This window comes from Mixophyes fleayi, chromosome 9 (genome assembly GCF_038048845.1).
Source record: "Mixophyes fleayi isolate aMixFle1 chromosome 9, aMixFle1.hap1, whole genome shotgun sequence".
Lineage (NCBI taxonomy): Eukaryota > Metazoa > Chordata > Amphibia > Anura > Limnodynastidae > Mixophyes > Mixophyes fleayi.
Genome location: NC_134410.1, coordinates 25,967,627 through 25,992,841, shown reverse-complemented (window position 1 = coordinate 25,992,841; position 25,215 = coordinate 25,967,627). Strand labels below are relative to the sequence as shown.

The window sequence follows — 25,215 nt, the reverse complement described above, 5'->3', positions numbered from 1 at the left end:
TAGCCTTATCTGAGCCAGACGTATCATTCCTGGATCACAAAATGATGGATTCCTATTGTCCCTTATTTGCTGACTACGAGCAGTAGTTGTGTCAGAGTCCATTCAGTGCATCCAGTCTCAGAAGTAAGATAATGTAGGCAGGGGCCCATGCGCTTCGTCTCTAAGGGCTTTTTCAAGGGATTTGGAAGAGGACTAAACTTCACTATTGGGCACCTCTTTTTCATGTTATTAATAGGTTTATAACATACATTCATGCTACTAGGGGAGCGGAGGGGGGTTATTTAACAAAGTTAGTGATTTGGCACACAGGACTGACTTTGGCAGCAAGCAATAATGTAATGTGTTCCAGAAACTAAGAAAAGGTAAAGTAATTCAGTCTGATCAGTACAAGAAGACTTAAAATACATGTTTGTAGCTTTACTACCAATTGCATTATACAAAGAGTTACGCTCTTCTTGTTGCTCTGAACCAGAGGTAGGTAATCTGGCTCTCCATCTGTTGCAGCGGATGTAAAGCCTCCGTATTACTTACCTGTGCTATAGAGAGTGCCTCATGGCACAAATCTGGAATACATGACATAATATGACCTATGCGGCAGTATGTTGCTCACCATTCTTCTGGATCTGCCTGTGAATATTAAATTCTCCTCTAGCGGTCCGTATGGTGTTGGGGGTCCGATGTTTCTCCTTCCAGCTCTCTTTGGCCATCTGGCTCTTCTGCGTTTCCAGGTGTTTTGTTAGTAAGGTGGCCATTTTATCCTTTGTCACTAAGCCCTTCTTCTGCAGAATATACTGAAGCTCCTGTACACTGGACAAGTCAGTAAGAACCATTAATGAATCAGCTGTATACATGCAATAGTATTATCAAGATGATGTTGAATAATAAAATAGTTACAACCATTAAGTCATATTTGCTTAGTTTTCCTAATTCACTTCCAGGAGATGTCGGTGGTGAAGTAGGGAATGAAGGGCTGGGCGGGGCCTGAAGGCGCGGTTCGCCTCATAAAGTGGAGCGGGTTTATTCCTGCATCAAGCCCCACCCACCCCTGTAAACCCTGGCAATAGGCCAGTGATAGTCCGTAACTTGAAAATATACATTATCCTTAATTTCAATAATAAAAAACAACCTATGCTCCCCTCATCAATCGTTTCAAAATGCCTCCTCAAACCTTCCACATGACAGTCACAGCTCCCACTTGCTCAAAAATGCATCCAAATGTTCTCAGGCTCCTACTTGCCACAAAATACCACTCACACTGCACATGCCACTCCCTCTTGCCAAAAAATGCTCCCACTAACCCCCAAATACTCCACATTTTCTCATATCCTACATGTACAAAACTCCTTTGCATCTTCCCCATATGTCACTTAACCCCCCTATTTACCCCCAAGTCACTAAGCCCCTCCCACTACTAATCCAATAACTACTACTTAGTCACTAATTAAATTATTACTGTAAATAAATCTTATCACTGCCACCCTCCTCAAAATTATTGCTTGCCTGAAGTTAATTTGTAGTGGAGAAAGGTGGGAGACAATGGGGGGCAGACTTCGCTGTACTCCCTCCTCCTCCCTCTCTGATTAGATGCGCTGCTTGACCAGCCATGTATTGTGAACTTGTCGCAGACTTATTCTCAGCATTATGTATAAAGCAGAGAATTGGTCAGAGCAGGAGCATGGAGCTGGGGGCCCAGGTCCGTAACTAGGGCTTTGCGATAGGGGCGACCGCCCAGGGCGCAACACGGAAGGGGGCGCAATTTAGGAATATCTCAGGTTTATTTAGTTAAAATTGAGGGCTAGGGGGGCGGCATTTGTCTTTCTCGCCCCAGGCGCTAGAATTCTAAGTTATGGCTTTGTGGGGACCACTGGGGAGAGCTCAGCAGGCCACTGGCACCCCAGGTCTACCTGTTGCCCATCACCGCACTGGGTGTTTGCAAAGGTAGACGATGCTTGATGGCGCAGTTCATATCATGTGCTCATCCAACTTGTGACAGGAAAGAACTCTCTGGAAGAATTGCACAATTCAGGAGTCTACTGGACATTCCAAGAAAGTAGGCAATTCGCTATGTTAACGTTTATTATACTGTATCTCAAAATTCCTTTCGGATTAGGAAATATATCTCAACCACACTTCTCAACTGAGGCTGAATTAATATGTCTTAAATATAGGACATTGCTGGATTCAAACAAAATAGGAGACAATTAGTTATCCATGTACTTTGCCGTCAGTTGCCCGCTCCCCAACTGCAGGTCAAAACAAGAACCCAATCGGTAATCCACGACCCTTGCCCAAACTGTCCCGAGCCCTGCACCACACCCTAAACTGTACTCTCTTTTAGGTGCATTACTAAGCCCCACCCCTTCATGGGTGTCATACTAAGCACCTCCCCCTAACATGTGGCTGGAGATTAGATCAGTACAATGTGAAATCAATGCAATCTACATGTGCCAGTACTCATGAAAATTCAAGTCCTGTCCCCACCGATACAAATCACACTACTTTACTGCCCCTTGCATGTGTACATAAACATGGGTAAATGAGGGACTCCAAGCATATTGAAAGCAGGGGCGGATCTAGAGAATATTTGTACCCGGGGCGATTTAGGCCCCGCCCCCTTTTTGACATCTGAGGCTGCCGGCAGCTGCACACTATGTGCAGGTCCGTTCAGCAGTGACAGGTAGGGGCAGTGTGCTCCCCGGATGCTCTGATTGTGTTTAAAACACAATCAGAGCAGCCGGGCAGCACACTGTCCCTGCCTGTCACTGCAAACGGACCTGCACATAGTGTGCAGCCGCCGGCCCCCTGGATCCGCCACTGATTGAAAGCAACATACAGGTGTGCTTTCAATATGCTTGTAGTCCAATAAGCATTCATTCAGTAAATAGCATTCACAAGGGTGTATAAAACTGCTTCATATGTAGGTAAGAAAAAAAGAAGTGGATCTCAAAATCTTATGACGTTTGCTGGGGGAACATTAAAAATGATTGTTGATCATTAAAGACTGTGAAGCCAAAATAAGTGCCAAACTGCGTTCCTGTAGAAACTGAGCCCTGTGTATAAAAATGATGGACTGCAGAGAGAGACCTCAGTGATTTTGAAAGAGTGACGACTGTTGGGGTGTGTTTGGCAGTAGCATTAGCGAACACAACACTTCGACTCGCTAACTTTTTATGAGCAGCAATGTTTAAGGTGTTGTCAGCATGCAAAAACATCATCAGCAAAAGGCAAAAAATGGATGAGCGTTATAGTCCATGAGATAACTGTTCATTCGAAGTGCAAAACAGGTAAGTGCAATTGAATTGGCTACAAATTTCAACCTGTGGTGTGAACAGTTAGTTTCAACAAAGATGGTGTGATAAGAGCCCCTCAGAGATGGATATCACAGTCATCACACCAGGTAATGCACCTTTGCCAGTTCAGTGGTGCAGAGAGCACGTACGACAGGCTAGCGGGCAGTGGAGGAAGGTCATATGATCTTATGAATCGTCCTTCACCATGCATACATGCCTGTCCCCACCAATGAGGTAGGGGGCGTGGTCATGGCATAATGAGGGCGTGGCTATGACTCCCAGAGGGCTGCCTATTACATACCTCCCTTCCCCCAACATTCCCACACATGTGACAATCATAGCCCTAAAATCGGGACGGTTGAGGATCCATGGCGACTGTTCTGTGAAGCGACTTCAGCCAATCACGATGAACGAAGACGCCGGCGGGAATTGACGTCAGCGACGTTGTTAACGCTGCTCTTAAGGGGGTAATGTAAGTATGCGGCTATGTAAACTATACAACCCTTTCTAACGTACATTGTACATAGCCGCATACTTACTTTACCCTCTTAAGAGCAGTGTTAACAGCGTTGCCTATCTCACTGCCGTCATCAAGTCTTGCCGGCGTCTTCCTTCATCGTGATTGGCTGAAGTTGCTTCACAGAACAGACGTCATGGATCCTTGTCAGGAAACAGCCGTCCGGACTGAAGATGTCAGGGTAAGTGTTGTCGGTGTAGTCAGCCCCGTTAAGCCGTACCACACCCAGTGGGTGTTCGTAGTTCCGTCAGAAAAAGTTCACAAAATTGTGCTCCTTTTGCTTGAGCTCCAGTGACCAGACATTTCCATTGAACTGGGTAGTACTGTGGGCACAAAAAGGTGCACTGCCTTTTGTATGTGTGAAAATTTCCACTCCAGATGGAATCAGACCCCATGTCCGTGGAGGGGAGAGATAAACAGATCTGTTTCTACATTCTGTCTCTCAGATCTGTTTTGCGTTTATGTTTGGATTCTGTATGAAGATTTGAGAACAAGGATTACATAAACTTGTGAATCCAAAAACTTTGATAGCTCGTCAACTCCTTGCCACTAATTATTCAACAGGCTTTGCGATAATATTCACTGTGCAAGAGTTATACAATCCTGCCCTCTGCTGGTCAATATGGGGAAAAGCAGTACTATTCATTGAAGTAATTTACAGAGAATCCTTATTGATTGTAATGGATTTGAGACCAAGTTTGCTGGTAAATCTCAGTCACATTTTCTGCATTACACACGTAAAGATACATATGTAAGTGTTACAATTATAAAAGGAAAGTGCAAAATTATTATGCAATTAATGCACTTAACACCTATAAAGTACTATGTACACAGTATAGTAAAGTTGTTAGCTGTACCTTTGACACAGAGCTGGCATTTGTCCTGCACCAGATCAGACCTAGAGTTTTACAACGGCAAGTTACCATTTAGGGGTCATTTGCTTTGACTGTCCGTACACGTAGAGCAATTTCTTTCCATTAAATTCATGCAGTTCTAATTCTGCACAGTATTTCTGTGAGAAGATTTGTATAAAGTAACATTATCACCACCATGGGCATAACACTGAATCACTGCATCCTACAGCAAAATTTGGAAATGGGGGATCCAGGAATGCTGGTCCGTCCTCTCTTGAAGCCGCTGCTCTGGTCTTCTGGTCATCAGTGCTGGCCGACGCATGAGTGGTGAAGACCCATTAGCGCTTTCAGCTCACTGCTCCCACCACACCGCCAGGCCCCATAGTTCCGCCATTGCTCACCAAGATCCATTTTAACGGTCATGTATGAATTGCACAATCTCTGTGTCATCGTCATGATGTCCATATCAGAGCCAATTTCACCAAATGGTGTAAGTTTAGGAATGGTGTCAATTTGCCCAGGATTGGTCATCGTACCGAAATCTCTCCAAGAGGAAGGCATCACATTGCCCATGAAGTCACAAGCAACACTAGAGCAATGTTTAGAAGTCGGCAGACTTCATCAACCTCAGCTAAGGTCAATGTTTACCATCAGAAAGACATTAGATAAAAATGGGATCAAGGTGAGCAGAATGGAAGAAACCTCTGCTCACAAACAAGATCATGAGTGTTTCCCAAATTCAATTGTATGATCTTAAAATCTACTGGAACAATGCTCTATGGAAAAATTATCTCAAACTGTATTTTTTTTGTTCAATGTGACCTTTTTAAATCTGGAGAAAAGCCAACATTCCAGTAGTTGTGAGAACCTACAGGATCGTCCAAGCATTTCTCCTCAATCTTTGCTGCACCAGGACTTGGACACCCCTTATTGAAGGAACCAGACATTATATTCTGGTTCAGAAGATTCTACAAAGGAATTTATGGCCGTCTTTCTGCCAGCTGAAGTTAAAGCTTAGGTAGGTAATGAACTGAACAAGATAATGGATCGAAATACGCAATGTATATTAGAATGGTTGAACGACCAGAAATGTACAATTTGGAATGGACAGACCTAAACTCCATTGAAATGTTCTGGCAGCACCATGAAATTGAAGGAGTGTGCCAAAATTCCTCTACATCCTGGTGAGAGGCAATAGCAATTGCAATAGCAAAAGCAAAAGTAATTGCGTGAAACAGTTGGCTATAGTTATTGAATCGAGAGACATATAGTTTTTTCACACATGACGTTGGCTGCTCAAAAGAGCAGACCTGGGCCCTCTTCTGAGCATGTGCGGGCCTGATGACTGCTCGCTGAAGCATCCACTTGGGCTTCACTGTCCATGCACCAGACTGGAACATGCTCAGAAGAGGGCCCTATTGTGAGAGCAGAACAGCAGACTCGGGAGGGATCATGAGAGAAGACCTCCTAACCTCCAATACCCGTATCGGCTGCAAGCCCTGAGGTGGCAGTAGTTCTGCCACAGACCAATAAACCTTTATGGGTGCTATAAATTTGATCTCTCAAACTGAAGCACACACAGTGCTATATATATATATATATATATATCAGACAAAGGAGGTCCTGGATGGGACAGGACACATACAGTGTGGCTTATTACCACTGGAAAAGTGAAAAACAAAATATTGTGAGAGGTTGTGGAGGGACAGAAGATGTCAGAGCCAGTGCCCGTGAAGAGGGCGAAGATATCCGGCAGCGCTGTGCCCCTGGAGGGGCTGAAGAGGTCCCCGATGGTGCCCAGCTACAAGAAAGAAGAGAAGAAGAACTTACCCGTCCATCGATCCAGCGGCGGTGAGTATAACTTCTTTCTTGCAGGTCCTGTGCGCGGGGGAAGGATGAGCCAATCAGGGCTCATCTTTCCCCGCTGGCCAATCAGCGGCCGGATGCGCGAGCCAATCGCGGCTCGCGCCCGGCCATTCAAAAGATTGGCGCCGACGCGAGCCAATCAGCGCTCGCGCCGGCGGATGACGTCACGCCATTTTGGCAGAAGTCCGTCGGCGGAGAAGAGAGAGGACGTCTCTGCAAGACGTCCAGCAAGAAGACCAGCGGCAGCGGCGGCAGGGGGCCCTTGTAAGGGCCGTGAGCTACCCTGCCGCCAGAAGACTTCAAGCAAGCCGCCGGAGCGGAGATCGCCGGCGGGGAGCCCTTGTCAGGGCTGAGAGCGCCCCCGCCAAGCAGCCCTCAACAGCGCCGAAGAGGAGAAGAGGCGCCGCCGGCTGGAGGGTCTGGAAGACCCGGAGAAGAAAGGAAGAAGACGGCGTGGCAAGTTGAGTATCCTGCGCAGAGCAGGTAAGTATACTCAACGTTAAGTTCGGGCACTAGGCCCGTGGGCACAGTCGGGCACAAGGCCCGTGGCACGTGAATTAGGGGCACAAGGCCCAGGGACCTGGGCACTAGGCCCCAACGAAGTAGTGGGCCAGTAGGCCATTAGTATATTGATATAAAAGGGGACAAGCCCCTGTTAGATAGCGAGGGGGACTCTGAGCCCCAGAGGTACAAGGGCACAAGGCCCTTAGGTAGTTAGTGGCCTAGAGGCCATAGGAAGGCCAGAGGGCCTGGTTAGGGGCTGGTAGCCCATCTGCTATTAAGGGCACAAGGCCCTCGGTTAGTTAGGAAGGCCACAGGCCTCAGGCAGGGGCTAGGACCCCTAGGTAGTAGGGCACAAGGCCCTAGTGAGTGGGCTCAGAGCCCTGAGTTAGAGAGGGGGCTGAGGCCCATTAGTCAGAGCAGAAGGCTCTGTGTGTAGCTGGGCAGAGACCCATGGTGTGTAGGGCATAAGGCTCTGGTGGTGTGAGGTAGAGGCGTGAGAGCCTCGTGAGAGTAGGCGCGGTCCTGTGTGAGGTGAGCACACGTGGTTAGGAGGTACGGTCGAGCGTAGGCTCCGGTGGTGCTGTAGCAACCTGCTGGTTGGCTAGCAGCGGTGTGTTCGGGTAAGTAGCGGGCAAGGTACTGTATACTGTATCTATTTATTCTGTCTGTGTGGCGAGTGTAGTTTACATTACAGTATTTTGGTGTGCTTTCTAACTGTGTCCAGGGGCAAGACGTCAGGCCCCCATTAAAGGTAGGCTCTTGTTTCCTGTGGTTTTCCTGTGTTAACCCGTGCTGTGGGGGACAAGTGTAAGTACCAGCATACACATAGTCAGGGGAGAACACACGTAGTTTTCCTGTCCCTTAGGTCCCCGGGGTCACACTGGTACCCAGAGGGGGGTGGCTGAGTGAGTTGGTGGCAGTACAGCACACCTTGAGGCAGTTCCAGGGGCGGCCGTGGTTCTGATCAAGGGTCCTCAAGGCCGGTTCCGTGCAGGTGGACCTGTGGTTCCGGACGTAGGGACACGTGTGAGATACCCGAGTACAGGCAGTCGGGCGGTTCAGTTCGATCGGCTGTTCCGTGCGGCAGTCGGCCCGCGGGTTAGTGTGCTGTTCTACTGAGCCTCAGCCGGGCTTAAAGAACCCGTACTTAGGGCCTGTGTGTGACTCCATAGCAAGAAGGCAGCTTCTTGGTACGACCTGGGTGAGGGGGTTAGGAACCGCCCTCCGGTTTAGGCTGTGAACACCGGCTGGTGTTCCCCGTAGCGTGTAACTAGTAGTTCCGTTAGTGCACCACACTTAGTTAGTCTTAGTGTTTTGACGTAGTTGCGTTGCCGACCATTAGAACGTTGTTAGGGTCGGGTCGCGTTGTAGTTAGTCCAGTTTTGTGGGTGCCATCTTAGTCTCACGGAGAGAGTAGAGGGAGGCTGTGTGTTCTTGTCATCCGCAGGAGTCGGGAAGGTGCAGGAGAACCGGATCGGAAGTGGGAGTGTCCCGGTGAGTATCACACTCGATTCCCCCTTTCGGTTAGGCCCTCACCGGCAGGTGTGTGAGGCACTTGAGGCGGGATTAGTCCTCGGATTAGTCTTGGCCTTCAGTGCCTGTAGTCCCCCGCGTCTTGGCAAGAACAAAGTGAGGAGGCGGCAAGGAGCTTGGACTGACCGTGTCCTTGTCCTTTGCCGTAGTCTCGGACAGCCCTTACCTGGTAGGCACGGCCGTAATCTCTGCCTCTATCTTAGAGGGACGTGATTGGAGGTGACTGCGGCTGCGGATCTGCTGGGATTAGATCGCAGCTGGGAAATCGGAAGCGGACTGGAGGTGACCATCGTTTACAAGGTGAGTTCTTTTGTGTTGCGTCTGTCCCTGTCTTTCCCCGCAGGGGGCGTTACATTTTGGCGTAGTCGGCAGGATCAACGATGGCTCATCGGGGGATCATTCCGCTGTACGAGGGATACAGCTGTGTCATCTCTCGTGACGAAGTGGCAGCGTTCACGAAGCAAATCCTGGAACGTTGTGAGACAAGGAAGAAGAAGAACAAAGGTACTAAACGGCAACCGGTGGAAGAAATGCTGTGCTGGAAGTGTGGGTTGCCTGGACACTTCGCATACCAGTGCCCAGTTGCCGAGGAGCTCTTTGATGAATGGGAGGACGAAGAAGTCTCCGATGAATGGGAAGACGTAGAAGTCTTCGAGTGGAAGGACGAGGAAGCCTTCCATCCATGGTCTCAAGAGAAGTCGGAATCTGGAGGGAAGGATCGGCAGAGCCTGCTGACTGTTGGATCGCAGGAGATCGTCTCGTCCAAGCAAGATTCGCGACAGGAATACCCGCGTCAGCCGGATGCTGGAGCCGGGGTATTGGAGACGTCGGATACGTCAGACGACTTGTCCGTGGCTGTGGAAGAGTTGGTCCCTGAAGACGAAGGGAGAACTGAGCAGACCCTCCACGGGGCAACGTTGTGTCCGGAGACATGTGAAGATGTCTGCCCGGTGGTACCTGAGAGGGTGGAAGCCATCAGTACCCCGGAAGAGAGAGCTGCTGAAGAAGTACTGCCTGACGAAGACTGTACTTTAGAGAGCGCAGCTGGAGAGTGGTGGATGTTGTCACCTTCTGAAGAAGCTTCCCGCACAACCGAGGAGGTATCGGACGGATGGGAGGTTCCGGCATGCGCCGAGGAAGAGACTCCCTGGATACCGACTTCGGGCGAGGAAGTTGCCAGGATGGTGTGGATCCTGCGCGAGAGGGCTTTACCGCGAAGGACCCGGTGGACGCAAGTCAGGGATGCCGGTAAGCGACCCTTGGAGGTGGACGTAGAGGAGAAGACGTTGATTGTGGGGACCACAATGGAAAAAGGCGGCGGAAATGTGGAGGGACAGAAGATGTCAGAGCCAGTGCCCGTGAAGAGGGCGAAGATATCCGGCAGCGCTGTGCCCCTGGAGGGGCTGAAGAGGTCCCCGATGGTGCCCAGCTACAAGAAAGAAGAGAAGAAGAACTTACCCGTCCATCGATCCAGCGGCGGTGAGTATAACTTCTTTCTTGCAGGTCCTGTGCGCGGGGGAAGGATGAGCCAATCAGGGCTCATCTTTCCCCGCTGGCCAATCAGCGGCCGGATGCGCGAGCCAATCGCGGCTCGCGCCCGGCCATTCAAAAGATTGGCGCCGACGCGAGCCAATCAGCGCTCGCGCCGGCGGATGACGTCACGCCGGCGACTATATAAGTCGCCGGGTGGCGCCATTTTGGCAGAAGTCCGTCGGCGGAGAAGAGAGAGGACGTCTCTGCAAGACGTCCAGCAAGAAGACCAGCGGCAGCGGCGGCAGGGGGCCCTTGTAAGGGCCGTGAGCTACCCTGCCGCCAGAAGACTTCAAGCAAGCCGCCGGAGCGGAGATCGCCGGCGGGGAGCCCTTGTCAGGGCTGAGAGCGCCCCCGCCAAGCAGCCCTCAACAGCGCCGAAGAGGAGAAGAGGCGCCGCCGGCTGGAGGGTCTGGAAGACCCGGAGAAGAAAGGAAGAAGACGGCGTGGCAAGTTGAGTATCCTGCGCAGAGCAGGTAAGTATACTCAACGTTAAGTTCGGGCACTAGGCCCGTGGGCACAGTCGGGCACAAGGCCCGTGGCACGTGAATTAGGGGCACAAGGCCCAGGGACCTGGGCACTAGGCCCCAACGAAGTAGTGGGCCAGTAGGCCATTAGTATATTGATATAAAAGGGGACAAGCCCCTGTTAGATAGCGAGGGGGACTCTGAGCCCCAGAGGTACAAGGGCACATGGCCCTTAGGTAGTTAGTGGCCTAGAGGCCATAGGAAGGCCAGAGGGCCTGGTTAGGGGCTGGTAGCCCATCTGCTATTAAGGGCACAAGGCCCTCGGTTAGTTAGGAAGGCCACAGGCCTCAGGCAGGGGCTAGGACCCCTAGGTAGTAGGGCACAAGGCCCTAGTGAGTGGGCTCAGAGCCCTGAGTTAGAGAGGGGGCTGAGGCCCATTAGTCAGAGCAGAAGGCTCTGTGTGTAGCTGGGCAGAGACCCATGGTGTGTAGGGCATAAGGCTCTGGTGGTGTGAGGTAGAGGCGTGAGAGCCTCGTGAGAGTAGGCGCGGTCCTGTGTGAGGTGAGCACACGTGGTTAGGAGGTACGGTCGAGCGTAGGCTCCGGTGGTGCTGTAGCAACCTGCTGGTTGGCTAGCAGCGGTGTGTTCGGGTAAGTAGCGGGCAAGGTACTGTATACTGTATCTATTTATTCTGTCTGTGTGGCGAGTGTAGTTTACATTACAGTATTTTGGTGTGCTTTCTAACTGTGTCCAGGGGCAAGACGTCAGGCCCCCATTAAAGGTAGGCTCTTGTTTCCTGTGGTTTTCCTGTGTTAACCCGTGCTGTGGGGGACAAGTGTAAGTACCAGCATACACATAGTCAGGGGAGAACACACGTAGTTTTCCTGTCCCTTAGGTCCCCGGGGTCACACTGGTACCCAGAGGGGGGTGGCTGAGTGAGTTGGTGGCAGTACAGCACACCTTGAGGCAGTTCCAGGGGCGGCCGTGGTTCTGATCAAGGGTCCTCAAGGCCGGTTCCGTGCAGGTGGACCTGTGGTTCCGGACGTAGGGACACGTGTGAGATACCCGAGTACAGGCAGTCGGGCGGTTCAGTTCGATCGGCTGTTCCGTGCGGCAGTTGGCCCGCGGGTTAGTGTGCTGTTCTACTGAGCCACAGCCGGGCTTAAAGAACCCGTACTTAGGGCCTGTGTGTGACTCCATAGCAAGAAGGCAGCTTCTTGGTACGACCTGGGTGAGGGGGTTAGGAACCGCCCTCCGGTTTAGGCTGTGAACACCGGCTGGTGTTCCCCGTAGCGTGTAACTAGTAGTTCCGTTAGTGCACCACACTTAGTTAGTCTTAGTGTTTTGACGTAGTTGCGTTGCCGACCATTAGAACGTTGTTAGGGTCGGGTCGCGTTGTAGTTAGTCCAGTTTTGTGGGTGCCATCTTAGTCTCACGGAGAGAGTAGAGGGAGGCTGTGTGTTCTTGTCCTCCGCAGGAGTCGGGAAGGTGCAGGAGAACCGGATCGGAAGTGGGAGTGTCCCGGTGAGTATCACGCTCGATTCCCCCTTTCGGTTAGGCCCTCACCGGCAGGTGTGTGAGGCACTTGAGGCGGGATTAGTCCTCGGATTAGTCTTGGCCTTCAGTGCCTGTAGTCCCCCGCGTCTTGGCAAGAACAAAGTGAGGAGGCGGCAAGGAGCTTGGACTGACCGTGTCCTTGTCCTTTGCCGTAGTCTCGGACAGCCCTTACCTGGTAGGCACGGCCGTAATCTCTGCCTCTATCTTAGAGGGACGTGATTGGAGGTGACTGCGGCTGCGGATCTGCTGGGATTAGATCGCAGCTGGGAAATCGGAAGCGGACTGGAGGTGACCATCGTTTACAAGGTGAGTTCTTTTGTGTTGCGTCTGTCCCTGTCTTTCCCCGCAGGGGGCGTTACAAGGTGATAGTTGAAACTGGATGGTAGTTGGTGCTGAGGAACAGCCAAGAGAGGACTGAAGGTGATACTGAAGGTAGTACTAGGGGAACACTGAAGGACTATTACATGGATAGGTGTATGCTAACGGTGATTGGAGAACGCTGACAGGTCACCGGTAACAACAAGAAGCCTTATTATCCAATCTGTACAACCACATTTATTAGGATATCAGAGTGGGCAGAATTCACTGGAAGATGCAGTGGTCCTTAAAACAAGCAGCAGGTAAGTAAACAAGGTTAATACCGTCTACAAGTTGACGGTATAATTGGATTACTGTTGTACTGATTGACACATTATAACTGTTAATTACATACTGGCCACTTTCTAGTTCTGATCATATCAACAGAGACTACATGATATTATGAGTGGCAGCCCCAGGGACCATATGGAATTCCAATATAGCCTATTATCACTAGTGTAATACTGATTGAGTGAAGAAGATAATATTATACATTGTATTTATTGTTGATTTGATGGGCCTCATTCATCATCCTGCAGTGTGTTGTCTGTTAGAGCAGAGTGGACCTAGACCCACAGCCATCACTAGACGTATCGTTACATCCACTCCTTGATGAATACGGACGTGCCTAACCCTGATATATGTGCATTATTATATTATTACAGTACGTTCGCTTTGAGTCCTTTGAATCAGGCCCGATATGTGCATATAAACGGAATTGACATCGAGTACTATATTGTCTTTATTAGAGATGACACTTGTCTGCTATACTGACAGCACAGAGAAAGGGTGCACAAGACCTACACAGTCATTTTACTACAGTGGATCACTGAAGACTACTAGGAAGAGGATATTATTAATGTCAGTGACAACTTATACTGCATACTGAAACTAAATACCGACCTGTCAGTTAAATCAGGAGGGATAAACATAATTGCTGGAGTTCATCACTTTAATTATACGTTACAGCAGCGATTATTTCTATGTACACCGATGTATGACCATCATCTAACTGTGGGTTATATCTGCTGATCTAAAGAGGCAGTTTCAACTATACAATGATAGCAATACCCTGAATTACAGCACGTAATATAGTCTGGGACAATTAACTGTCAATATCTAACTTTCATACATCAATCAATCTTGTGGCGATATGACCATTATAGGATAAGATTGTATTTAATGTGTTTTGCTGCTGGGTTCATGGATTCTGTCAAACATTGTTAAACTGTATATAGTAATGTATCTTCATTGTATTAGAAGTTACTTAGTACACAGAATTACTTAAGAGGTTTTACTGCTAGATAAGACATTACTTACTGAAGGAAAACATTCAAAACAACTATTGCAGTTTCTTCATTCATAGATCCTGAAGTTATCACAAGGCTTTATTAGTTATCAATTATAAAATCGCTCAGTGGGTTGATTCCTACCGCAGATCAAGCCATTGGCATTTTAATGGTGTTTAAAGCATATAGGTCAGTGTAGGACCTGCATATAATGAGGTGCCCTTGACGTTGGGACGCAGGTTTAAATTTTTTTATCAAAATATTAACTAATACCTCATGTTTTCATTTTGCTAGACACACACAGATGTGCAGTTTAAAGGATAAGCGCTGACAACTGTCTTTTTGTTTTGTATACATATATGGGCATTTATATTGCCACGCAGCTGGCACCATATACAACATGGGATATACCGAGCGTGAGCTTGTGTTTTCTCTGCTTTTGTCTCAAAATATTGCCTTTTTGTCATAGCAGCTGTCCATCAAGCCTATTTAAGGCACTTTTGGGTGTGGCTCTCAAGTCAGCCCTTGCTAGATGTAAACCCCTATACCTGGGAGGTGAGTGCATCTGATTTTAACTGCATTTTAATGGTGTTTAAAGCATACAGGTCAGTGTAGGACCTGCATATAATGAGGTGCCCTTGACGTTGGGATTGCAGGCTTAAATGTTTTGATCAAAATATGAACTAATACCTCCTTTTAATTTTGCTAGATACACACAGATATGCAGTTTAAAGGATAAGCGGTGACAACTGTCTGTTTTAGATCAAGCCATTCTACCCTACATTTGTATGTAACAAACGGAAGACAAAGACACTTACGTGAGCGGCTGCCAGCTCAGGGAGGTGCTGGTCTTAGCTGGGGAGTTGAGTGTCTGGTCATCTCTAGATTTCAGGCCAATGTTGGTGGCCACAGCGCTGGGTAAGGCATCCTTGGCGCTTGTTGTTGTCATTAGGGTGTTGGATAGGGGAGAGTTGAAATGGACAGGGGACAACGTTACGAGGTTCAGATCTCCTGTACTGGCCTTCAGTGCTGAGGACTCATTTCTGCTCCTGACAGATGGAGGGGTAGAAGTAGGGACTCTATTCCTGGACGGGGATGATGAGCTTCGTCTCTCACAATAAGACCCATCAAAGCCGACCTTACATACACACTTCTGTGGTTTCCTGCACACACCCCTGTTTTTACACCTTGGGGTACAGACAGCTGCAGAAGTAAAGAAACAGGCAGACATTAGATATGGGCTTATAATGGTCAGACTCATACAGTAATTCCTTGTTCCTCACCTCTCGTGCATGTTCCAGATTTAGGTGCCATGTTCCATCCTGGGCAGCACTTGTCCCCGCAGAGGTTGTTCCTTAAAAAATCAAAATAGAAATATTAGCATTGGGTCTAAATTCACATAATGATCCTAAGTTACCCACATGCTATGCAGTGCTGGTGTGTTAATTTGGTCAGATCCGTCATATGGTATTGTATTGTGTATACTATATGACGGATCTGTATAGTATAGTTTCTTACCAATTCGGCTGAGTCCCGGGCACCACAGAATTGGTAAGAAAACAGAAGAAAAGACAGATGAATATGAGAGGCCACGGCTAGTGAATAGAGCAACTTCTGTTACTACTTCTTCTGTTCCAAACCTGTTTTGCTCTTAAGTGCTTGATGTGAGATTAGCGGGCATTCCGCACACAGGTGGCAGAATGTGTCCTTGGCACACACATCCTGGTTCAGAGACTTGTCACCTCTATAGGCCGAGCATTATCACTGGATAGAAGCTGTCCTGTCACACAGGGGTCCAGCAACCACTAGTTCTCATCGCAACACATCTCTTATCATCCATCTGTATAATCCATTCATCATCCCACACTTCTCTCACTGCTGCACCTCCAGACAGACGTCTTCCTGTCTTCTGACCCCGGCTCTCTCACTTAGCAGCAATCTGCACTTAGCTCTGTAGTACCTGTCTGCTTAACCCCTTACATTATGGAACTTCAAGCCAACAGACCGACTAGTGGACATCTCAGGAGAAAAGTATGTGTTGTGTCCTTAAAGTTGATTCTTTACTCATCTTTCTTCTTGCATGTCTTGTGACAAGTCCCAAAGTGGGTGTTTTTCAAAGGAATCTACTTCTCTGGCGTCCTGCATCCTATTTAACGCCATTGAACTTTTATTCATGCGTTTGCAAGACTTCGTTAACGTCTCATTTTTAACTTTTGTACACAACTCCGATTGTAGTACTTGTTTGATCCTCCTTAAGACATCGTCAGAGAAGAAACACTGTATATTGTTATTTTGTGACCAGTAAACCGCAGCATTCTAAAGCAAGAATGTGATCAGTCGATGTAATCTTAGTAGAAGATTTATCAAACCTTCAAAAAAATGGAAAAGTGGAGATGTTGCCCATAGCAACCAATCAAATTCTAGCTATCATTTTCTAAAATGCACGAGATAAATGATAACTAGAATCTGATTGGGTACTAGGGGCAAAACCTACTTTTCCTTTTTTATAAGGTTTGATAAATCTACCCATTAACCTGAATGATGAACGCTGTTTACCTGTAACAGCATAGCGGTTCAACGGCTTAAGTTCCACCAGTGTATCCCTGTCTGCCCACATGCCTCACACTGCCCTAAGGTAGCAAATAATTACAAGAAAATGAGACCTATGTGTAACGGGGAAGATGGTTGGCACCCTAAAAGTAGTATGAGGAAGGATTCTACAGGCCCGGTGGTATGGTAGAGAGGCGAAGGTCCCCCCAGTAGTGTTGGAATAAAACAAGAAACAGGGCTAAAACTACATAAACTTGTGGGTTTATTCTTTTTGCTTGTGTCATAAGGCTTTACCACAGCAGCAGATAAGTAGTGGTAGTGTGTAGAATTAATAACACAATACCATCAACATGCAATTTTATTTAACATGTCACAAAATAAATCACGTTAGGAATCTTGGTTCAACAATATGTAAACATAAATCAACACAAACCTTTTAGTGAAATTATACAGATTATACTTATCAGACCAACATCAACAGAGATACAACAAGGATTAATCCAGTTTATTCAGGTTAGATGCTTTCTAGTTCACTCTATGATATACAGAACCCAATGGGGTAAATTATAATCCACAGGTTTAAGCAAAGTTTCAGCTGACACATGAAGTTTATTTACTTGTACAAGTTGAAATCAGTAGTCCACTTAGCAATCCGTCTAATGGAATAAGCAACTCTCTCCCAGCAATTGTAGGGTTAAACAACTTGCAATTCTCTCATCAGCAACCATTTTAGGCAGTTTCAATCAGCTTGTAGATAACTTTAAATACAGCAGATTTGGCTGGAACAAACTCTTCCTTTAGCCAGTGTTATAACACCTCTCAATAGTAATATTACAGCCCCAGTCAGAGGTTTTAATAACACAGTTTGATGTCTCACTTAAATAACTTGAATATAGCAAAGCAAAAGAAACTTATCTGTCTTCATATGAGTCCTGCTGACATCTCATAGGCAGTGGCAAGTTAGGTCTTTTCCTATACTGCAAAGGTGCTTATTTCTGGGCTGGCTGAAAACATCCCTCAAGACAACAATTCAGCCATAGTTTCAGTGGCTCCTTATGGGAAGATCCTTCATTAGTTCACACAGCAGTCACTCACATTACGTCTCTCTTTAGCCAGTCACCCTTTTCCCCAAGAATCTCCATGAAGCCTTCTAGTACATTCTTGGGATCTAGAGAGCAGCCTGGGCTGTAGTTTGCAGTCAGTCCACCCAAAAATGGCAGACACAATTTGCATTTAACTTCCCAGAGGCACTCAGGGGGTTTATAGTTTTCTGAATTAGTGCATACAGTATTATACCTGTGATTTGCAGGGTATTACATATGTTGTGACTTTCTTACAATAAGTATATTTTTACTGATTTTATAAATTCATGTGGAATGGTTTCCCTGCATGTAACTGTGTGTTTGTTTCCTGTCCCTTAAATGAACAAGCAATTTCCAGTTGAATATTGGATACTTTCAGTATCAAGGTGGCAGAGAGATATAGGTGATTTTGTGGGGCACCAAACCCTTCTGGAACCTCGCAATTCATAGACTGACATCCAGACACCTCTCTCTCCACCACTTGTAGCTAATGTGGCTTAAGCACTGGACTTTAAACTGTCTGACTGAAAGACTCTGAGGTTACTACATGCCGTTAGAGCGGTCTAAACTGTACCCGCCACCTACATTGCTTAGGAGCAAAAATATCCTACACACGTTTTCCCAGACACCTCCTGGGTATTACATCCTGCTTTATGAATCAAACAATGAGGCTCACAATGCGTTTATATAGTCTATTTTACTTGCATGCACATTCTGTTCTAGCCATAGTTGCCAATATTGGCAACTTGTGTCCCGGGAGGTCCGGGAGGCAGGTGGGTGTGCGGGGGCAGGGCTCGAAGAATCGCGTCGTTAGCCACTAGTTTGGCTAATAAAAATAGGGGGCAGGGCCACAATGATGCGATCATGGCGCCACTAATCCCCGCACCTCCATTTAATTTGCAGAGCCGGACGGGAATCGGGAGAATTGCCTGCTCTCCCAGGAGTCGGGGAGACCGACCCGGATTTCGGGAGTCTTCCGGACATTCAGGTAGACTTGACAAGTATGGTTCTAAATCAGGGGTGGGCAAACCTGTCCTCAAGGGCCATATCCAGTTCATGTTTTTAGGATTTCTGTCTGTAGAAACAGGTGGGATAATTACTGACCCAGCCAAATAGATTAACTCAGCTGTACATGATTAAAGAAATCCTAAAAACATGAACTGGATATGGCCCTTGAGGACAGGTTTGCCCACCCCTGTTCTAAATAGTGGCACGCATACGTGTGTTTTTTAATACAAAGACTATGCTGTGTCTGTCTTCACTATAAGTCGGCACTTACACCTGCAAGTCACTGAAAATTTGTTCCCTCTTAAACAAAACAAAAACAGCAACACGCCATTCGTCATCGTATTTTACTATGAAACGTTGAAGAAGTCTATGTACAAATTTATATAATTACACATAAATACAATATAAACAAAAAAGACTATTTCCTTGCAAGACCTCAAGCTGGTGCAAGTGATACAAGTGAAACCAAGCATATTTGTGAGAATCACAGGACTTGAATCTGCCACATCTGCGCCAAAACTCCCTCGGCACGCTCTTGCTGTTCATGGCCTACGTTCGCTCGCCCCTTCTCTCCCCCATTCCGCCTCTCAAGTCTTAGGCTGTCATAAGTGACATTTGCGTTCAGACATGAATTGCGTACAATTTCGTTCATTGTCGTAAGGTCCATTTCTGAAAACACGCAAAGCTATTTCATGCAAGTTACGGCAAGCAAACGGACTTGTGTGCCAACGTGAATCGGGACCTAAGTGAGCAGTAACTTTAAGTCACGGTTTGCTGCATAATACGTCAAGTCACACTCATACCTGGCCCCGCACGGAAGGTATGGAAAGTAGGTAAGTATTGCTATAGGCTATGCACGATTCTTGGCTGAAAATAATTGACTTATGTGTGTGTATCTGCAAGTTAACTCCTGTGTAGCCCCTTTAATATAAAGAAGACAACAGATGAGCACCATCTCCCATGTACAGAATTATCCTTCAATCATTACAGCTGGGCCCTGTATGGTGAGGAAATGAATGTGATTTCCTATGTGCTTGCATGTACTTCCCCTGAGACAAATAATAATAATTTATAGTGACGAGTGTCTGCCACATTCTTCTACACAGATCACTAACGTGATTTAGTGACAGTGACATGCTGTAATGGGTTAAAGCAGTGGATCCTAAACTTTTTCAGTTCAAATCACCCTTAGGGTCTCCACAATTTTTTCAAGGCACCTCTAAGCCAAAATAATTACCAGGTAGTCCCCCGCCTTGCTTACCACTGTCCCTGGCCGAGGCACCCCTGTGAGATCGCCGAGGCACCTTAGGGAGCCCTGGCACACAGTTTGGGAACCACTGGGTTAATGGGTCAGTTCCATGTAGGAATAAAGTGATGGAATTATAGTGACATGTTTAATGGACTAACTGTTAGGTCCATATAGGAACAGCATGGTTTTATAACTTTGACATTGTTAATGGGTTAAAGGATCAGTTCCGTGAAGAAGCAAAGTGATACAATGATAATGGCATGTAGAATCAGTGCCAAGCAGGAACAGAGTCATCTAATGAAAGTGACACATTTCATTAAGTGAATGATCAGGTCTACATAGGAACAAAGTGATCTACAGTTTAATGGGTTAAAATCATACTTACCAATTTTTCAATGATCTCCTGTAGTGGAGGTGGGGTGTGAGAACAGAGGGGGGAGAGAATTGCGTCATTTTGGCCTCATACCCGCATCACAAAGATGCGAAAGCATTGTTTTAAGGTGGGGTAGGGAGGCGGCGTGGGGTCAAACTGACGCGATTCACTGCGAATCATGTTATTTTCTGTGTAGAACAGGCCATCACCTGTGGCTCTCCAGGTGTTGTGATACTACAAATCCCAGCATAGATTGTCAGCTATCAGCTGGCTATTTACTGGCAAAGCTTGCTGGGGCTTGTAGTTTCACAACAACTGGAGAGCCACAGGTTGGCCGGAGCTGCTGTTGAAACTGTGATCTAATGAGAATGAGGGGAGAGAGGACTTTGGCATGTGGGATATACCACCACCCTTTCAGGATAGTACTGTTACCCTAGACGAAGGAGGGCAGGCCAGCAGGTGCCCCCCATGTCAATGGTATGAGCTGTTGTCCGCAGTGGTATTTGTCATGCCCCCCTTCTCCCTCTCCTTATGCACTTCAGGGTGGTATGTGGGGGAGGAAGGGACAGCAGCTACTCAACAGCTTAAGGATTCTGTGTAGAAAGAAAGTCATCTTATAAAACAAAATAAAAATAAAAGCAAAAGCCTATTTGGGCGCACATGTAACAAAAGACATGTTATTACGACCTAAGCAGATATGATTTTCGCAGTGAGCCCAGTACAGAAGATAGAACATTTTACCTGATCAGTGAATAAGTGATTGGGAGCTATAGGTAGAAATACAAAATACACAGAAAATAAAACAAGCCCTTGACTTGCCTTGTGTCTGCTATTCCTGTAGAGCCAGTTTCTGCTAACATCCTGCGTGCCTGCTCAGGTGCTTCCTCTGATACCCCCTACTGTATCCCTGGGGTTCTAGAAATGAGTAAACCAGTGAAGGACGGGGGGCGGAGGACAAGCTTTCTGCTCTTGCCAAAAGTCTTAATGGGTTTAAAGCTCAGCTTGACTGTGGCTGCTGGATCTCCACATAAAATGCATTAGGAAGGAAACGTTTATATCTGATAATTCGTATATCATGGAAACAGCGTTAAGCTTTCTTTGCAGCTGAAGAGTTGCACTTGGTATTTTAGGTTTAAAACGAAACAGAGACGCATAATTCCATCTTGTTACCTATGGATTAATATATTTATTTTCCAAAACAACAACATATGATTTGTGTTCTGCGCCTAAAGAGTCCCAGTCACTGGGGGGAAATAACTAGATGGTGCGCTGAACATTTCCTGTCTTCAGACTACCAGCCGCTTGTCCAATGTACAAAGATGGTATATCTCTGAAATCAGCCTAACTTTCACTTTATTTTTGAGAAGTTGAAGGGAGTACTCTAGTATATACTTACTACGCTGTACTGAGACAGTCTGTATCAGGAATAAAAGTATACAACTAATGTGATGTGTGCTCTGAATCTTAATTCCCTTCAGTGGACCCTGTGGTTCTCAGCGGCTGGGTCTGTCACACAATATGAGGTAATAACGTGCAGTACTCCTTGGCAGCCAACCTATAAATACAGAGTGAGACAAGCACTTTCCTCCAGCTTAGACAGAGTGGTAAATCTATTAGGACCTATAAAAGGAGATTTTTTTTTTCTCCAGGAGTAGTAAAAAAATAACCCCAAACATTAAGTCGCATTTCGGAAACTACAGTTTTGTCATGTAAATGTTATCCGGATGCCGCATAGATCAACTAAATCTAACCCTGCCACCATAACCACGTGGCCGCCCTGTCTGTGGCTCTAACCACAACCTATACCTCTCTCTATTGTTCCTTGTTGCCTTTCTCCAAACCTACACCTATTATTCCCTTCCTTCCTATACCTCAACCTATCATTTCCTCTAAATCCCTATTACTTCTAATAATCTTACCCTATTACTACACCCAGGGCCGCCAAGAGGAATTTCTTCTTGGGTCCCCTTCCATAGTCGCCGAAGGGGGCGTGGCTAAATAAGGTTGGTGGCCCCTCCCACTACACAGGCAGGCCTGGGCTCTGGTACTTTGTACCTGCTCCCCTGTCTCAGCACCCCTAACTACACTGATTAATTAATCCCTATACAACCACACTAAACCCTCTCTATAACATCACCTAATGCCTGCCTTATAACTCTCCTTATTTTTCCACACAACTACAATTATTTAGTGTAACCTCTCATATATCCAGTGGTTGGTGTACTAAATATTACTCTCTCTATTATGTCAAGAACTTTGTTGTTTTGTGTTGTTACCAATGATGTATTTTATAACAATGAAAGCTTGCTATTGTTCCTTTTGGAGCCATTTATTTGCTACAAGATTAATTTGTAACACAGAGATGTATCTTGTGGCAACAACAACCAGTTCTGTTCAGGCTGATGTTAAATATGTAGATATCATGTCTGCTTGACAAATGGCTCTCCATACTGTTACGAGCCACGGCGGTGCCCAGCCGCCGCGACTCACTCACCCGCGTCCCGGCCGTCGCCATGACGACCGGGACGTCATTTCCGGCCATAACCCGGCCGTTGCCGGGGCAACCAGTAGACGCTTCAGAGCTGCGGCCCGGCAATAGGAGGAGGCCGGGCGCAGCGTTCTACAGCCTGTGGGCTAATTAATATGGGCAGATTATAGGAGGCAATTACAGGCATTAGCCTGCAACTGTGCAGGCCAGGGGCAAGCCCTGATTGGCTCTGTTAGTGACTGCTTTATTAACCTGCAGGAGTGTGTTCAACCTGTGATTGGTTCAGCTGGGTATTTAAGGCAATGAGGTCTGCTGCCTCATTGCCGGTTATAGCTCCTGTGTTCCAGTCTGCTAACCTGCTAGTTCCTGTCCTGTATCCTGTTATCGCTATTTGACTCCCCGTGTATGACCCTTGGCTTTGATTTGGACCTTGCTCGTGTTTCCTGTGACCCTGATCTCTGGCCTGTTTACCCGTTCTGCTATTTGCCTGTGACCCCTGACCTCAGCTTGTTCATCAATACTCTTGTCTGCTGCCGGCCCTTGACCTCTGCGTGGACCTGACTCCTCTTGCCTGGGTTCTCCCCAGCTGGTACGCACTTCACGACCCTCTGTCAGTCTGCGGCCCAGTCTGTCCCCACCATCAGGGGCTCCAGTGAACACCTGACTGGCAGAGTAGATTCCGGGTTGTGTTGTGCCGGCTGGAGGGGTTCCTAACATTATAACCGGCCCACTCACGGAGACAAGGTTAGAATGGATACAAGTGGATCCACACCGTCTCCGGCACAAACCCTAGCAGGCCACGTTGAGTCCTTGTATCAGATGATGCAGGGATTGGCTGAGCGTATGTCTGTTCAAGAAGAAGCCACAAAAGCTTCACAACCGACTCCAGGTCCCATCTGTGAGCCCAAAATGAACTTACCAGATCGGTTCTCCGGAAATAGAACCCTGTTTCGGAACTTCAGGGAGAGCTGCAAGCTCTATTTTCGGATGAGACCCCGCTCCTCCGGTTCAGAGCAGCAAAGAGTTGGGATTATTATTTCCCTTCTACAGGGTGACCCCCAGTCCTGGGCGTTTTCTTTGCCGCAGACCAGTCCAGCCATGCAGTCCGTAGACTCCTTCTTCGAGGCACTGGGTCTACTGTATGATGACCCGGATCGAGTGGCCTCCGCAGAAGCTCATCTACGGTCCTTGAAACAAGGCCGACGGTCGGCAGAAGAATACTGCGCTGAATTCTGTAGATGGTCACCTGATAGTGGATGGAACGACCCTGCCTTACGAAGTCAGTTCCGTCTCGGCCTATCTGAACAGATTAAAGATTCTTTGGTGCAATACCCGTCTCCTAGTTCTCTGGAGGATCTGATGCACCTCTCCATTAAAATTGACAGGAGATATAAGGAGCGGAAAACTGAAAAGGAAACATCATCACCTCCATCCGCCTTCGTCCCTGTTTCCCAGGATGGTGAGGAGCCTATGCAATTAGGAGCATATCGTCTCTCTTCTGAAGAGAGAGACAGGAGACGTTCGCAAGGTCTATGCCTATACTGTGGCATAAAAGGCCACTTCTCCCGTTCTTGCCCAAATAAGTCGGGAAAAGACCATGCCTAGGGAATGAGGGGAAAGTTCACCTAGGTCTGCAAATTATCTCCCCGAAAAATGCTGTATTAATCCCTGCACAGCTCACTTTCCGGGATCGCTCTGTGGACCTGTCGGCCTTCATTGATAGCGGAGCTGCAGGCAACTTCCTTGATATTGGGTTTGCCCGCTCTGCCGGAATTCCGATGGTAAAACTCAACTCTGCCATTACTGTCTGTGGCTTAGACGGAGGTCCGTTGCCTGGTGGCAAGATTTCCTGGGAGACCCCGCCACTACAGTTGAAGATCGGAGCTCTCCATTCTGAGTCAATCACCTTCTTCCTGATCGATTGTTCGTCGGTTCCTATGATCTTGGGCCACCCATGGCTTTCCTGTCATAACCCTGTCATAGACTGGGTAAAAGGAGAGATTGTCAAGTGGAGTACTTATTGTACACAGTCTTGTTTGTCACTGTCTCTGCGTATGATTCAGCCTATTCCGGAGCGGCTTCCCTCACAGTATCATGAATTCTGGGACGTGTTCTCCAAGAAGGCTGCTGATACCTTACCGCCACATCGTGACTTTGACTGTGCCATCGAACTTATTCCTGGTTCCAAGTTACCTAAGGGGCGTTTGTATTCCCTTTCTGCTCCAGAAACAAAATCCATGCAGGAGTATATCGACGAAAACCTGGAGAGAGGCTTCATCAGGCCATCTAAGTCTCCCGTAGGAGCAGGATGCTTCTTTGTATCAAAAAAAGATGGAGGGTTAAGACCTTGTATTGACTACCGGGGATTGAATCATATCACAGTCAAGAACACCTATCCCCTTCCGCTCATCTCGGTATTGTTTGATCAGCTAAGAGGGGCTACTGTCTTCACTAAAATCGACCTTCGCGGAGCATATAATCTCATCCGTATCAAAGAAGGAGATGAGTGGAAGACGGCGTTCAATACGCACTCTGGCCACTACGAGTATCTGGTCATGCCGTTTGGCCTCAGCAATGCGCCTGCAGTGTTCCAGGACTTGATCAACGAGGTCCTCCAAGATTTCCTGGGTGGTTTTGTGGTCGTCTATTTAGATGATATCCTCATCTATTCCAAATCTTTACTCGCACATCAGACTCACGT

The 25,215-nt window shown here is 47.4% G+C and overlaps 1 protein-coding gene across 1 annotated transcript in view; it reads right to left on the bottom strand.

Annotated features, from left to right (window-relative positions):
• Nucleotides 1-587: 587 nt before the first annotated feature.
• Nucleotides 588-25,215, bottom strand: part of LOC142101542 (uncharacterized) — a 40,206-nt gene continuing 15,578 nt past the window's right edge. The window contains exons 2-4 of the mRNA XM_075185994.1: nt 15,048-15,118; nt 14,583-14,967; nt 588-807 (exon numbers count right to left, since the gene is read on the bottom strand). Of these exons, the coding sequence (XP_075042095.1) occupies nt 588-807; nt 14,583-14,967; nt 15,048-15,118 (676 nt within the window). The remainder of the gene's footprint in view (nt 808-14,582; nt 14,968-15,047; nt 15,119-25,215) is intronic.